Source organism: Triturus cristatus, chromosome 10 (assembly GCF_964204655.1).
Source record: "Triturus cristatus chromosome 10, aTriCri1.1, whole genome shotgun sequence".
Lineage (NCBI taxonomy): Eukaryota > Metazoa > Chordata > Amphibia > Caudata > Salamandridae > Triturus > Triturus cristatus.
In genome coordinates, this window is record NC_140593.1 from 964,270 (window position 1) to 980,918 (window position 16,649).

The window sequence follows — 16,649 nt, forward strand, 5'->3', positions numbered from 1 at the left end:
GTATAATACATGCTTCAGCCCCTGGTAGGTCTGTGAAGTACCTATGCCTTTGGTACCTAAGGTACCATATACTAGGGGCTCATAAGGTACCACAGTATCCAATCATTAGTGCATCTAATATGCACTCCAAGTTGTTTAGAGAGAACAGAGAGGCAGGGGCCCTGATTAGCAGGGACCCAGCCAGACTATGGCCAGAAACCAGTGTTAACATCAGAAATAAAGTGGGGGCAACATAAGTGCAGATCCTACTCTCCTACAGGGAGCAAAATCCTAATATGCGCTCAAGGGGAAAATAACTGCTACATAGGCACAAGAAACGAGATTAGGGAATCACTGCCAAAGACAAACGGGAAACAATGTAACAAGTTCTACAGCAGCTGACAAAAAAGGGGCGTGGATACGGGATCAGAATAGTAAACCAAGCAAAGGCTTGTTCTGGACACATCATTTCAACTAAAGGAGGGGACCTGTCAAAAGATACAGTGTATTTGTGCAAACTTGGAAGCAGTAAGGGATCGTCTGCAAAGAGCAGACATCCTTAAACATGACATGCACTAGCACAATGCCAGCCTCCGGTCCAAGGATATGGAACAAGAGGCCTGAGCCCTGACAGTTTTCCCACCCAAAGGTCTATTTACGGGACAGGGTTTTTAGGGATGGAGTGCATGAAATCTGCATACCAAAACAGGTGCATGAATGTGTTTGACAGGTTCCAAATATCTATCTTCTCGGGAATAACCCACCCAATCTATGACGTACTGTAATTTATCCCTGTGTCTTCGGGAGTCTAGAATACGCCTGACTTCATATTCTTTCTCTCCCTCTACTATGACAGGAGGAGGTGGGTCTTCTGGTTCAAGAGCATGGCTATACTTTTTAATTAGTGAACTGTGAAACACTGGATGGATGAGCATTTCTTCAGACAGTTGTAATCGTAAGGTAACAGGAGTTATCACATTTTGCACCACATAGGGACCTAATAAATTGGGCTGTAACTTTCTGGGGCACTCTAGCCTTAAGTTTCTAGTAGATAACCAGACCTTCTCTCCTATCGCATAGGTAGGCTCAGGGCAGTGGTGTTTATCTGCCTGCTGTTTCATCGCTTCTTTGGCTTGTTGTAATTCCTTTTTGGCATTCTCCCATACTGATAAAAGGGATGCATGTTGGGCGTTGACTGCAGGAATAGTCTCTACAATGGAGGGCAGAGAGATGGGTAGAAATCTAGGATGGTGTGCGTGAGAAAAGTAAAAGGGAGAAATTCCGGTGGAAGTATGTGTAGTGTTATTATATTCGAATTCTGCCATTGGAAGAGCCTGTACCCAGTCGTTTGTAATGGTGTTAACAGACAACGTAAAAACTGTACAAGGGTCCGGTTTCTTCTTTCAGTTTGGCCATCAGTCTGAGGGTGGTAGGCTGTAGATAGCCTATGGTCAATTCCAAGGGTAGTACACACTCCTTGCCAAAATCTAGGCTCAAATTGTACTTCTCTATCGGATATAATGATGGATGGGAGTCCGTGTAAGCAAAGTATTTGTTCAAGGAACACATGCACTAGCTCTTTAGAAGAGGGAATCCTTTTTAGAGGGACAAAATGGGCCATCTTGGTGAGCATGTCCACTACCACAAATATTGTGTTGCATCCCGGACTTCGGGGGAGATCTGTGATAAAATCCATACTAATGGAATGCCAGGGCATGGGAGGAACAGCAATAGTTCTTAATAATCCAGCAGGGACACAATGTACAGTTTTTTGTCCAGCAAATATCCAACATGAGCTGACGAAGGTTGGTACGTCTTTAGCCATTCTCTCCCACCAGAACCATCTTTGGCAAGTCTGTAAGGTCTTTTCTCCTCCAGGATGCCCTGCAAGGGAGCTTTTGTGACACCATCGTATTATTTAGTACTGTAATGCAGAAGTGAGCACAAACAACTTATTTTCATGATAGTGCAACCCTTCTTTAACCTGATTTACTGGATTGATTTTCCATCCAGCTGCAGGTAGTTCAGGACAGGAAGTCATTAACTGTTCCAAAAAGGTCGAGGGTGTGATATCCCTAAGTTCTCCTACTCCAATGATTTTATGGCCCGGGATGATAAGATTATGTGAATCCAAAGTAGCTGTTCTTTCTTGTCTCATTCTGGACAGTGCATCAGCCTTTCCATGTTGTGGCCCAGGTCGTTAGGTGATGACGAAATCATATTTGCTAAAGAATGATACTCATCTCATTTGTCTGGGGGTAAGGACTTGGGTAGATAGAAAAACTGCAGGTTTCAATTAATAAATGGTGACTGTGTGTGGGGTGCCAAAAAGATAGTGTCTCCATTCCTGGAAGATTAGTTTATTCACTAGTAGCTCCCACTCTCCTATGGTATATTTCTGCTCGGGTGGTAGATGGGTCTTTGAAAACTAGGCAACAGGATGCAAACACCCGGTGTCTTGATCCCTTTGTGATAATATCCCTCCCACCACGTATTGGGAAGCATCTGCTTCTACATAGTAGGGTAGGGTATTAGCTACGTGTTTAAAGATGGGAGCTGAAGTGAATCGCTCTTTTTGTCAAGAACGGAATCCCTAATTTACGGGACAATCAGGTATCAAGGAAATTCCCAGTGGTGCCTGAATCCAATAGAATGGATAAGTTCTTCCTGTTTTGATAGGAAATTATCAAGGTAACAGACAAGGTAAAATGTTTAGGTACTGGAGTAACAGTATTAGCCATCTGTTTTGAGACCTGGGGATCACAAAACTTGAAGAACTGGTCTCTTGTTTCTCCAATTGTTTTAGTTTCCTGCCGGGGGTGCATAGTATTCATTGCTAGCTATGGTCATAGGAGCAGAACACGGTCTTACAGGACAATCTCTGGCATAATGCCCTCCTTTTCCACAATATAACCAGAGGTTAAGCTTTCTTCTCTTTTCTTTTTGTTCCGTTGATAGAGGACCCCTGAGTCCGCCTATCTGCATAGGTTCACAAAAAGTGTCTTTCATCTCCTTTTTTTCTGTCCTGATCACTAGAAATCTAGAAAGGGCACTATGTTTTTTTTTCACCTTTTCTTTCGTCAAATCTATGATCTAGCTTTACCACTAGATCAATAAACGCAGGACAGTCTTCAGGAGGGTCTCCGATTTGGGACAAGAAATCCTTGCTCTCATCACACAACCCACAATAAAAAAAAGGAGGTCCTTTTCTCTTCCGGTCAATGTGTCTCTGCTACCAACCTATTAAAGCCGGTGATGTATGAGAGCAGATCCTTGGATCCTTGCTGCAGGTTTAGAAGAGCATTACCACTAGCCTGCATTAAAGTATGTTTAGAGGAAAGGCTTCTCATCTTTTCTTGAAACAAAGTAAATTCTTATGGTAAGGGATCATTATTCTCAACCAAAGGCACGGCCCAATCGGCAGCATTACCTACCAAATACAAGATAACAATAGCGACTTCATCAGGGAAGGCAGTGACTTTACATAGAAATTGGAGGTGACATTGATTCATAAAGACACTGAACTTAGAGCTGTCTCCGTTAAATCTCTCAAGTATAGCGAGGGGAACTGGTCTAGGTGTATGCACTGTAAAGTGAACAGGAGGGATGTTTCCTTCCTCTCTTGTGGGACTACTAGCAGTATGAGAAGGCACTGAAAAGTGAGAAGATTGTCTGTAGCTTTTTTTTGTCTAGCGCCTGAAGCCACTAGTGTCTGGGGGTTCTGTGTTTTAATCTGGATTAGTTCTGTATGAAGGCGTTGATTCTCAGATCTCAACTTTCCGACCTCAGCCTGTAAATCTACTAAAGCCACTGCAAGCTCCTCTATGGAGTGGCTCTGCAAAGCGGATTGTAGTGATGTGTCTAAAGGGCCGCAAGCCCCGTCTGGATTCATCTTTGCTCGGGTGGAATAAAATTCCTGGGCTTGGCTTTCTGTCCGGCCAGAGGCCTCTTTATGAGCCTGTATGCTGATTAGATTCCACAGGAACGAAGATGCATTCCCTACACTCCCCAAAAACAGTGTCTGTAGGAATAGTGAAAAGACTCCTTAACAGATTACTGCATCCAAAGAGTTGAATTCATAGAGTAACCACCACTCTTCCCCAGCTTGAGGAACTGGTAACGCTCTTACAGAAAGATAGGACACAGTGGGGCCTGTAAGAAAATGGGAAGACCTATTAGCACTAAATACCGGGGGGCTAATTATCCCATAAGGCAGTGGTAATGCATGTCACATTCAAGAAAGGAAATCCACTTACCAGGCAAAAGAGCTTCCAAGGCTTTCTTCAGGAAAAGATGGAGGAGTTACTGTCACCACTCTTGAAGCTGCAGGAGTCTTGTTCCCGACTTTGACAGAGTCACGAAAATAATATAAAAGTAGTCCGTCCTATAATCATAGGGTGACTCAGCACAAAATGATAAGAGGGGTCCTCACAGTGGTGTATCACACATTGTTGAGCAGCCTTAGTAGAGTCTTCTTCAGGAAATGTCAAAGAAAAAAAAGGAGCGTCCTTCCATAAAGGTGAAGGCAGGACACAGGTTAAGTGGGCACAAGTGTCTGCCAGGAGATCCCAAGAAACGAAACAGAGTGCTCAGCTGTAAAGAATATGGGAGAACACAGGGGAGGAAAGAGCAAAATCTCTCCGGAAGGCTTTTAACTCTGCAGCCGGTAAAAATAGGACCTGCGGGCGGGGAGAGTAAAATGAGCCTCTGGGTATTAATCCGCCTCAGCAATTACATCCAGTTTAGCGGATGTGCGGTTAGAAGTACGGCACAAATACGGGCACAAAATCCTAATATGCACTCATGGGGGAAAATAACTGCTAAATAGGCAAAAGAAACGCGATCAGGAAATCACTGCCGTAGATGAGAGGGAAACAATGTAGCAAGTTCTACAGCAGCTGACAAAAAAAGGGGTGTGGATACGGGATCACAATAGTAAGCCAAGCAAAGGCTTGTTCCGGACACTTCATTTTAACTAAAGGAGGGGACCTGTCAAAGATACAGTGTATTTGTGCACACTTGGAAGCAGTAAGGGGTTGTCTGCAAAGAGCAGACATCCTTAAACATGACATGCACTAGCACAATGCCTGCCTCTAGTCCAAGGATATGGACCAAGAGGCCAAAGCCCTGACAACGGAGGAGAAGAGCCATAAAGGCAGAGAAGACTATTGTCTAGGAAGGGAAGAGCTTTCAAGGCAGAGAAATCTCCCATCAAAGAGGGAAGAGTGTTCAAGGTAGAGAAGACTCCCATCACGGAGGGAAAAATCCATCCAGGCAGAGAAGAGTCCTCTCAAGGAGGGGAACAGCTGTAAATGCAGAGAAGACTCCCGTCAAGGAAGGGAAGAGCCTTCAAGGCAGAGAAGAATCCCGTCAAGGAGGGGAAGGGGCTTCAAGGCAGAGAAGACTACCGTCAAGGAGGCGAAGTGGCTTCAAGGTAGAGAAGACTACCATCAAGGATGGGAATAGCCTTCAAGGCAGCGAAAACTCCTTTGAAGGAGGAGAACAGCCTTCAAGGCAGAGAAGACTACCGTCAAGGAGGGGAAGAGGCTGCAAGGCAGAGAAGACTCCTGTCAACGAGGGGAAGAGGCTTCAAGGAAGAGAAGTCTCCTTGCCAAAAAGGTGAAGAGCCTTCAAGGCAGAGAATACACCTACCAAGAAGGGGGAAGAGCCTTAAAGGTATGGAAGACTTACGTCAAGGATGGGAAGAGCCTCCAATGTAGAGAAGACTCCCATAAAGGTGGGGACAATTTTCAAAGGGAAGATGGGCTTTCGAAGGAGAAAGGACTATTATGGAGAAGAGTCTGATGGGAGGGGAAAGCATTCGAGCATAAGGAGAGATGTCAAGGAAGAGAAAACTCCAGTCAAGAAGGGAAAGAACCTTCAAGTCATAAAAGACACCAGTCAAGGAAGAGGAGAACCTTTAGGGCAGAGAAATCTCCTGTCAAGAAGGGGAAGAGACTTCAAGGCAGAGAACACTCCTGTCAAGAAGGGAAGAGTGTTCAAGGTAGAGAAGACTCCCGTCAATGAGGGTAAGATCCATCAAGACAGAGAAAAGTCCTGTCAATGAGGGGAACAGCCTTAAATGTAGAGAAGACTCCGTCAAGGAGTGGAAGAGCCATCAAGGCAGAGAAGACTTCCGTCAAGGAGGGGAAGAGCCTTCAAGGCTGAGAAGACCCCCGTCAAGGATGGGAATAGCTTTTAAGGCATTGAAGACTCCAGTAAATGAGGAGAAGAGCCTTTAAGGCAGAGAAGACTTCTGTCAAGGAGGGGAAGAGCCTTCATGGCAGAGAAGACACCTGCCAAGAAGTGAAAGAGTCTTCAAGGCAGATGACTCCCGTAGATGAGGGGAAAAGCTCTCAAGGCAGAGAAGACACTTGTCAAGGAAGGTAAGAGCCTTCAAGGCAGAGAAGACTCCCGTCATGGAGAGGAAGAGACTTCAAGGCAGAGAAGACTCCAGTCAAGGATGGGAAAAACCTTCAAGGTAGAGATGACTCCCGTCATGGATGAGTAGAGCCTTCATGGCAGAGATGACTCCCGTCAAGGAGGGGAAGAGCATTTAAGGCAGAGACAACTCCCATCATGGAGGGGAAGAGCCTTGAAGTCAGAGATGACTTCTGTCAAGGAGAAGGAGAACATTGAATGCAGAGATGTCTCCCGTCAATAGGAGGTGTGCCTTCAAGGCAGAGACTACTCCAGTCAAGGAGGAGAAGAGCCTCCAAGGCAGAGAAGACTCACGTCTAGGAGGGGAACAGCATTCAAGGCAGAGAAGACTCCCGTCAAAGAGGAGGAGAACCTTCAAGGCAGAGAAGACTCCCGTCAAGGAGGATAAAAAAACTTCAAGGAAAGAGAAGACTCCCATCAAGCAGGGGAAGATCCATCAAGGCAGAGAAGACTACTGTCTAGGAGGGAAATAGCCGTAAATGCAGAGAAGACAACCGTCAAGGAGGGGGAGATCCTTCAGGGCAAAGAAGACTCCCGTCAAAGGAGGAGAAAAGAATTCAAGGAAAGAGATGTCTCCCGTCAAGGAGGGGAAGAGCCATCAAGCCATCAAGCCATCAAGGCAGAGAAGAGTCCTGTCAAGGAGGGGAATAGCCATAAATGCAGAGTCGACGCCCGTCAAGGAGTGGCAGAACCTTAAAGGCAGAGACGACTCCCGTTAGGGAGGAGGAGAAACTTCAAGGCAGAGATGACTCCCATCAAAGAGGGAAAGAGCCTTCAAGGCAGAGAAGACTCCTGTCAAGGAGGGAAGAGTGTTCAAGGCAGAGAATAAATAAATACATAAATAAATAAATAAATAAATAAATACATAAATAAATAAATAAATAAAGAGAAGCCTCCCGTCATGGAGGGTAAAATCCATCAAGGCAGAGAAGAGTCCTGTCAAGGAGGGGAACAGCTGTAAATGCAGAGAAGACTTCCACCAATAAGGGGAAGAACCTTCAAGGCAGAGAAGAATCCCGTCAAGTAGGGAAAGAAACTTCAAGGCAGAGAAGACTCCCATCAAGAATGGAAAGAGCCTTCAAGGCAGCAAAGTCTCCAGTAAACAAGAACAGCCTTCAAGACACAGAAGACTCTTGTCAGGGAGGGTAAGAGCCTTAAAGTTAGAGAACACTCCCTTCAAGGAGGGGAAACACATTTCGAGGCACAGAAGACTGCCGTTAAGGAGGGTAAGATCCATCAAGACAGAGAAAAGTCATGTCAATGAGGGGAACAGCCTTAAATGTAGAGAACACTCCGTCAAGGAGGGGAAGAGTCATCAAGGCAGAGAAGACTCCCGTCAAGGAGGAGAAGAGCCATCAAGGCCGAGAAGACTCCCGTCAAGGATGGGAATAGCCTTCAAGGCATGGAAGACTCCAGTAAATGAGTAGAAGAGCCTTCAAGGCAAAGAAGACTTCTGTCAAGGAGGGTAAGAGCCTTCAAGGCAGAGAAGACTCCCCACAAAGAACGTGAAGAGCCTTTAGGGCAGAGAAGACACCTGCCAAGAAGTGAAAGAGTCTTCTAGGCAGATGACTCCCATAGATGAGGGAAAGAGCTTTCAAGACAGAGAAGACTCCTGCAAAGGAAGGTAAGAGCCTTCAAGGCAGGGAAGACTCCCGCCAAGGAGAGGAAGAGCCTTCAAGGCAGAGAAGACTCCCGTCAAGGATGGGAAAAACCTTCAAGGCAGAGATGACTCCCGTCATGGAGGAGGAGAGCCTTCATGCAGAGATGACTCCCGTCAAGGAGGGGAAGGGCCTTTAAGGCAGAGACGACTCCCGTCAAGGAAGGAAAAAGCCTTGAAGTCAGAGATGACGCCCGTCAAGGAGAAGGAGAACCTTGAAGGCAGAGACGTCTCCCGTCAAGAGGAGGAGTGTCTTTAATGCAGAGACTACTCCTGTCAAGGAGGAGAAGAGCCTCCAAGGCAGAGAAGAGTCACGTCTAGGAGAGGAACAGCATTCAAGGCAGAGAAGACTCCCGTCAAGGAGGAGGAGAACCTTCAAGGAAAGAGAAGACTCCCGCCAAGGAGGATAAAAATAACTTCAAGGAAAGAGAAGACTTCCATCAAGCAGGGGAAGATCCATCAAGGCAGAGAAGAGTACTGTCTAGGAGGGAAATAGCCATAAATGCAGGGAAGACAACCGTCAAGGAGGGGAAGACCCTTCAGGGCAGAGAAGACTACCGTCAAGGAGGAGGAGAACCTTCAAGGCAGAGACCACTCCCGTCAAGGAGAACCTTCAAGGCAGAGATGACTCCCGTCAAAGAGGCAAAGAGCCTTCAAGGAGGGAAGAGTGTTCGAAGCAGAGAATAAATAAATAAATAAAGAGAAGCCTCCCGTCATGGAGGGTAAAATCCATCAAGGCAGAGAAGAGTCCTGTCAAGGAGGGGAACAGCTGTAAATGAAGAGAAGACTTCCACCAATAAGGGGAAGAACCTTCAAGGCAGAGAAGAATCCCGTCAAGTAGGAAAGAACCTTCAAGGCAGAGAAGACTCCCATCAAGAATGGGAAAAACCTTCAAGGCAGAGATGACTCCCGTCATGGAGGAGGAGAGCCTTCATGGCAGAGATGACTCCCGTCAAGGAGGGGAAGAGCCCTTAAGGCAGAGACGACTCCCGTCAAGGAGGGAAAAAGCCTTGAAGTCAGAGATGACGCCCGTCAAGGAGAAGGAGAACCTTGAAGGCAGAGACGTCTCCCGTCAAGTGGAGGAGTGCCTTTAAGGCAGAGACTACTCCTGTCAAGGAGGAGAAGAGCCTCCAAGGCAGAGAAGAGTCACGTCTAGGAGAGGAGCAGCATTCAAGGCAGAGAAGACTACCGTCAAGGAGGAGGAGAACCTTCAAGGAAAGAGAAGACTCCCGCCAAGGAGGGTAAAAAGAACTTCAAGGAAAGGGAAGACTCCCATCAAGCAGGAGAAGATCCATCAAGGCAGAGAAGACTACTGTCTAGGAGGGAAATAGCTATAAATGCAGAGAAGACAACCGTCAAGGAGAGGAAGACCCTTCAGGGCAGAGAAGACTACCGTCAAGGAGGAGGAGAACCTTCAAGGCAGAGACCACTCCCGTCAAGGAGGAGGAGAACCTTCAAGGCAGAGATGACTCCCGTCAAGGAGGGGAAAAGTCTTCAAGGAAAGAGAAGACTCCCGTCTAGGAGGGGAAGAGCCATCAAGCCATCAAGTCAGAGAAGACTCCTGTCAAGGAGGGAAGAGTGTTTAAGGTGGAGAATAAATAAATAAATAAATAAAGAGAAGCCTCCCGTCATGGAGGGTAAAATACATCAAGGCAGAGAAGAGTCCTGTCAAGGAGGGGAATAGCCGTAAATTCAGAGTCGACTCCCGTCAACGAGGGGAAGAGCCTTCAAGGCAGAGAAGACTCCCTTCAAGGAGGAGAACCTTCAAGGCAGAGACCACTCCCGTCAAGGAGGGAAGAGTGTTTAAGGTGGAGAATAAATAAATAAATAAAGAGAAGCCTCCCGTCATGGAGGGTAAAATCCATCAAGGCAGAGAAGAGCCCTGTCAAGGAGGGGAACAGCTGTAAATGCAGAGCAGACTCCCGTCAAGGATGGGAAGAGCCTTCAAGGCACCGAAGTCTCCAGTAAACGAGAACAGTCTTCAAGACACAGAAGACTCTTGTCAAGGAGGGTAAGAGCCTTAAAGTTAGAGAAGACTCCCATCAAGGAGGGGAACAAATTATGAGGCAGAGAAGACTCCTGTTAATGAGGGGAAGAACCTTCAAGGCATAGAATAATCCAGGCTAGGAGAAGGAGAACCTTCAAGGCAGAGAAGACTCCTGTCAAGGAGGGTGAAATCCATCAAGGCAGAGAAGAATCCTGTCAATGGGGAGAACAGCTGTAAATGCAGAGCAGACTCCCGTCAAGGAGGGGAAGAGCCTTCAATATAGAGAAGAATCCCGTCAAGTAGTGGAAGAACCTTCAAGGCAGAGACGACTCCCGTCAAGGAGGAGGAGATCCTACGAGGCAGAGACGACTCCAGTCAAGGAGGGAAATAGCCGTAAATGCAGAGAAAACTCCCGTCAAGGAGGGGAAGAGCCTTCAAGGCAGAGAAGACTCCCATCAAGGAGGAGGAGAACCTTCAAAGCAGAGATGACTCCTGCCAATGAGGTGGAGAACCTTTGAAAGAATTGAAGCGTAGTTTTTCTATTTTGCTTGTGTTTTACCCTATTTTATGTTAGCATTTATATGGATACTACAATATATATACGTATTGTGTGTTAAGCGTAATTAGTTGAAACAGATGTCAATTGGTTAGGGTAACATCTGTGCCACCATTTTAGTTAGAGAACACACCATGTTCTGTTACAATCAAAACTGTTACTTACACATTCAAAACTGTTGTTTGCTCATTTTACGAGAAATGTTCCTCTGTAAGTTTTGTTTCTTGAATGCCCATGTTAGCTCCTTAGTGCATGCCTTTTCTCTTAGATCAAGGCTGTGAGAAGTTGGCCTGGTATATGCTGTTCACTAGTTAAAGTGGACACCTTTCACCAGTACAATTCAACTCTTATGGTAGTAGGTTTAAGACAACCTTTATTGAAAGCTATCCTAGTGGTAGCTGTGGAGAGCAGCCTTCAGGCTAAGTCTTTAGAGGAATGTAAAGCAGCTTGTTTTACCTTATAATCTCTTGAATTACCAAATGAAAGGACACCACACAGGTATATATATCAAATATATATGTATTTATTACTAGACACACTCTACTAATCTTTTTATGAGATTAGAAGTCAGGAACATATGCAAATATCAACGTTTCACAATAAGTTAAGCACAAATATGGCTGGGGCCCTAGGGGCGTACCAGACCATATACTAAAAAAGAGACTTAAGAAAAATGACTTGAGAAGGGACAAGGCCTAGGGCCTTCAGAAGGGCTGGGGCCTCACTAATCCACCCAAGGCAGGTAAGTTAAGGACCCACGGGAGACGCATGCAGTGTAGGAACACAGCCGCAGATCCCAATTGAATTCAATGGAGGAAGTCGCGGTTGCAATGTTAGAGTTTTAGGATACTTTGGGAGAGTCTCCAAGCAAGTCACTTACAGGGTAAGTAGTTCTAGAGCCAACACACACAGGAGCACCGCAGTGCTGGAGTTACCTCACCCAGGGAAGCCAGGTGTCATTTGGTGTCGGGTCTCGGCGTCGTTTTCAATGGGAGCCAAAGAAGCCTTGCTGCTTGTGAAGACAGGAGTGTCCGGTGGAATCCAAGGTTGGATTCAGAAGAAAGAAGACCTGAAAGCAGAGGGGACAGTGTTCAAAGACACTTGGCAGTGACCCGGGGCAAGGAAGCTCGATGCCCACAGTCGTCGGATGATTTCAGGTGATCATAGGTTTCTTGACTCTTCAGCCACGAGGTCCAGGAGGCATCAACGACAACCAGGAGCTGTATTTGGTGTGTCCCACAAAGTCTGCAGCTTACTGTGGTGTTGGTGACCAGATTGGAGCCAACAAGCCTTGGTAACAGCAAGTGTAAAAAGTCAGCGGTGCAGACCAGCAAGGTCTGAGGGACTCACCCAGCAAGGGTAAGTCAGGGCAGGCCTGGAGCAACTGGGGAGCCCTTTGGACTTGTAGAAAAGTCTTCTGGGGACCCACAAGCCAACCAGCAAGGGATCCCGAAGAAGCCTCGGGAGGATTCACTCAACAGGGGCCCACGGTCACTCGGACTGGGTAGGCCTCTGATCTTCAGTGGAAATCCTGCTGGAGGCTTGGACCACACGTGGTCCAATGCACAAGTTTGTAGAATGTTGTGAAGGGGTTGCACTTGAAAATAGTGCACGGTACCCAGGGATTGCAGTTCCTCGTCACTTGTGGGGTCCACTTGCCTCAGCTTCACTGGTGACTCACGATGGCCTTGGAGAAGTCAGGAAATCCTCTTCCTGGGCTGCAGGGACTTTGGACTCCGGCGGGAGCAGGAAAGTTTGCGACCGTTGATGCAAAGTTTTGGTGCCTGCCAAGCAGGGAAGTCACTCCTTGACTCAGAGGGAGATTCTTCAGTCTTCCAAAGGTAGTGGAACGTCGAAGGGCCAGGATTCTTCTTCAGAGCATTGTCCAGGAATATCTAGTTTGCAATGGCAAGGGTTCCCTATCTTATACTAAAGGAAAGGGAGGCACCAGCTCTATGACCACTCCTATGGGAGGGTCAGAGGAGTGCGTGGTTACACCCACTTCCCTTTGTCCAGTTTCGTGCCAGAGCAGGGGCTGGTGGCCTCTGAACCGGTTTGAGCTGGCATATGCACAGAGGAGCCTACTGCTCCCCTAGAGCAGGACTTTAAAGCACTCTAGGAGTGCACCCACCCAGCCCCAATACACTAAATACTGTCTGGAAGGTGGTGACACCTCCCTGTGACAGGATGCCTATTGTTGGGCCTCCTCCACTGCGAGTTTCGGTTAGCAGCAGGAGAGCAGCCCAGTGTCATCCATTTTGTGATGCCAGGGCTCTTTCAAGGTTCTACCGTGTTTCCACAGTAGGTACATGTCTATCTCTCTAGAAGGGTGGGATCATACTCCCACACCAGTTACTGGTGTGGGGGTATGATTCCATGGTGTTTGACACCAAACACAACATGTTTTGATGCAGCCGTCCCAAAGTTAGCATTTACCGCTAGGTTATGATGCACTTAACAGTATATGGTTTAAACGCATCCACAAACAGCCACAGAGAATAGACTCTGCCAGCTGCAGAGGGGCCCCGCTCAGGCAGAGGCACCCCCTCACATGGAAACCAAGCACCCTGCCTTCAGGATTGATAGGGCCTGCCTTAGGGGTGACTGATAGGTTTATATGTGTGTGTAAGGTGAGATATAGGGAACCTATACCTCAGTGAGGAGTGCTAACACTACCTCACCCAGGCTGCAGTAGCAGGCCTGTGGTGTCAGATTTAGTCTGCTCCCCAGGGGTGGCATAATACATGCGTCAGCCCCTGGTAGGCCTGTGAAGTACCTATGCCTTTGGTACCTAAGGTACCATATACTAGTGGCTCATAAGGTACCACAGTATCCAATCACTAGTGCATCTAATATGTACTCCAAGTTGTTTAAGGGAGTAAGCAGATAGGCTGGGGCCCTGGATCGTAGGATCCCAGCCAGACTAGTCAAAAACCATCAAAACACCAGGAAAAAAGTGGGGGAACCATGCAGTCAGATTCCACCTTCCTACAATACCCGTCAAGGAGAAGGAGAACCTTCAAGGCAGAGACATCTCCCGTCAAGAGGAGGAGAAGAGTTTTCAAGGCAGAGAAGACTCCCGTCAAGAGGAGAAGAGTCTTCAAGGCAGAGAAATCTCATCAAGGAGTGAAGAGTGTTCAAGGCAGAGAAGATACCCGTCAAGGAGGGTAACATCCATCAAGGCAGGGAAAACTCCCGTCAAGGAGGGGAAGAGCCTTCAATGTAGAGAAGACTCCCATAAAGGAGGCGACAATTTTCAAAGGGAAGATGGGCTTTCCAAGGAGAAAGGGCCATTATGGATAAGAGTCTTCTTGGAGGGTTAGAGCTTTGGAGGATGAGAAGAGTCTTCAAGGCAGAGAAGAATCTCATCAAGGAGGGAAATAGCCGTCAAGACAGAGAAGACTCCCGTCAAGGAGGGAAAGAGCCTTCAGGGTAGAGAAGACTCATGTCAAGGTGGGGAATAACCTCCAAGGCAGAGATGGCTTCCATTGATGAAGGGAATAGCCTTTAAGGAAGAGAAGACTCCCGTCAAGGAGGGTAAAATCCATCAAGGCAGAGAAGAGTCGTGTCAAGGAGAGGAACAGCCATAAATGCAGAGAAGACTCCCGTAAAGGAGGGAAAGTGCCTTCAAGGCAGAGAAGACTCCAATAAAAGAGGGGACAATTTTCAAAGGGAAGAAGGGCTTTCCTAGGAGAAAGGACCATTATGGAGAAGAGTCTTCTTGGAAGGTTAGAGCTTTTGAGGATGAGAAGAGTCTTCAAGGCAGAGAAGACTCTCGTCGAGGAAGGAAAGAGCCTAAATGACAGAGAAGACTCCTGTCAAGGAGTGGAAGAGCCTTCAAGGTAGAGAGGACTCCCATCAAGGATGGAAAGAGCCTTCAAAGCATGGAAGACTCCCCTCTAGGAGGGTAAGAGACTACAAGGCAGAGAAGACTCCCGTCAAGGAGGGGATGAGCCTTCAAGACAGAGAAGACTCCCATCAAGGATTGGAAAAACCTTCAAGGCAGAGAAGACTTCCTTCAAGTAGGAAGAGAGTCTTCCAGACAGCTAAGACTCCAATCAAGGAAGGTAACAGCCTTCAAAGCAGTAAAGACTCCAGTTGTAGAGGAGAAGAGCCTACAAAGCAGAAAAGACTCTCCATCAAGAAGGGGAAGAGCCTTCAAGGCGGGGAAGACTCCAGTATAGGAGGGGAAGAAACTTCAAGACAGAGAAGTCTCCCTTCAAGGAGGGGAAGAACCTTCAAGGCAAAGAAGACTCCAGTCAAGGAGGAAAAGAGCCTTCAAGGCAGCGAAGACTCCGATCAAGGAACGTAAGAGACATCAAGGCAGAGAAGACTCATTTCAAGGAGGAAAGAGCCTTCAAGGCAAAGAAGACTCCCATCAAGAAGTGGAAGAACCTTCAAGGCAGATCCAATTCCCGTTAATGAGGGGAAGAGGCATTAAGGCAGAGAAGACTCTCATCAAGTAGCGAAAGAACCTTCAAGGCAGAGAAGAGTCCTGTCAAGGAGGAGACAGTATTTCAATGGGGAGAAGGGCGATCCAAGGAGTAAGGCCCATTAAGAAGAAGCGTCTTCCAGGACCTGAAGAGCATTCGAGGATTAGAAGAGTCCTTTAATGAGGAGGTGAGCCCCTTGAGGAGTCAATATTTAACATTTTAAGGAAAGGATCAACATCAGAACTAGAATTTAGACTTGAATTAGAAACAAAGACAAAAGAAGCTGAACTGCAGGTAGAGACTAACGTGACCAGTCCATTCATAACTCTGCTTTGGCTGAATTTTAGCAACTTTTGGCACTCGTTTCATCATCTATTTCTAATGCTGATTATTTTTACAAGTTCTTTCTTACCCTGTGTGATTGTTCTTACCTGTGTAAAGGCAGGGTGCCACTGGATGGCGCTGTCATTGATGGAGAACTGCCCTTCGTCCTCAGAGTTCATAGTGAAGCGTCCCACTCTGGTATTTATAGCATTATGGGAAGAATGGACAACCCAGTTTAAAATGTCAAAGTGTGAACTTGGCATGTTCCCTTGAGCGTCAAAGAAGACGTCATCACCAGAGGAAGTTTTAAAATGAAGTTCACGCATATATTTATTCAACTGTCAAAAAGAAAGAAAACATAGAAATAGGACAATAATACATGTTATGAATGTAACATACAGTGTGCAGCAACAGTCCTCCTTTGAACATTGACAGCTACAGAGCTTGGACTTTGGTGCAACGGTCTGTTTGTGGCACTAAGGCAGCCCCTTTGGGCTCTATGACAGGGAAGACAGGAGCAGGGTCACCAAACCGGAGCAGATAGGAGGCTGTTCTTCTCTCTCCCTCTCACGCAACGCAGAGCAGGAATTGTGGCCGATGCTCTGGTTGACTTATCAGTATATCTAGCTCTACATTGGATCATTTCTGTCTGAGATGCCTCTTTCATGTAGGGTGGAGAGGGATGGAGTAAATGACTGAAACACTCAGGTCTTGAGTTACATCCTTATGTTCTTCTCTTCGAAGGATGTCCTAAGAAGTGTTGGATCCTTTCACTTTGGTAACTTGTGGTTCCCTGTCCTCATGGTGGTAAGGATGGTTCTTTACTTCTGGGAGTCTCACAATCGCCTCCTTGGAAGTTATGATGGAGACCCTCAGATGTGTTTCTATGTGTTATTTATTTTAGGAATTATACACACATACACATTCATGAGTCCTACATACACATGTCCGTACAGTGAGTGGCCCCTAGAGAGAAAAGAACAAAAGTTGGAAAAACCTATTTTTGTGCAGTAGTATCAATGTCAACAAACTACTACTTTTCTTCCAAAGGCCCCCAGGTGTTTAAGAATGCCTTCCCCTCATCTGGCTCCTTATAGGTGAATGGATGTCTTCAGTTCATGAGGTTTAGCCCTGGACCAAATTTAAAGTACGCTGGTGGAATTCTCAACCGTTTTGGGATTTGGCGATACAGTTGCTATGGGCAATTCCTGAAATTATGCCATTATGCCACTTCAAAAAATCCCATGCCATTCTCAGTAAACATTTACCACA

The 16,649-nt window shown here is 46.7% G+C and overlaps 1 protein-coding gene across 1 annotated transcript in view; it reads right to left on the reverse strand.

Annotated features, from left to right (window-relative positions):
* Positions 1-16,649, reverse strand: part of LOC146788697 (vomeronasal type-2 receptor 26-like) — a 377,173-nt gene that overhangs the window by 57,135 nt on the left and 303,389 nt on the right. Inside the window, exon 2 of the mRNA XM_085630077.1 lies at positions 15,485-15,715. Coding sequence (XP_085486203.1) covers positions 15,485-15,715 — 231 coding nt within the window. The remainder of the gene's footprint in view (positions 1-15,484; positions 15,716-16,649) is intronic.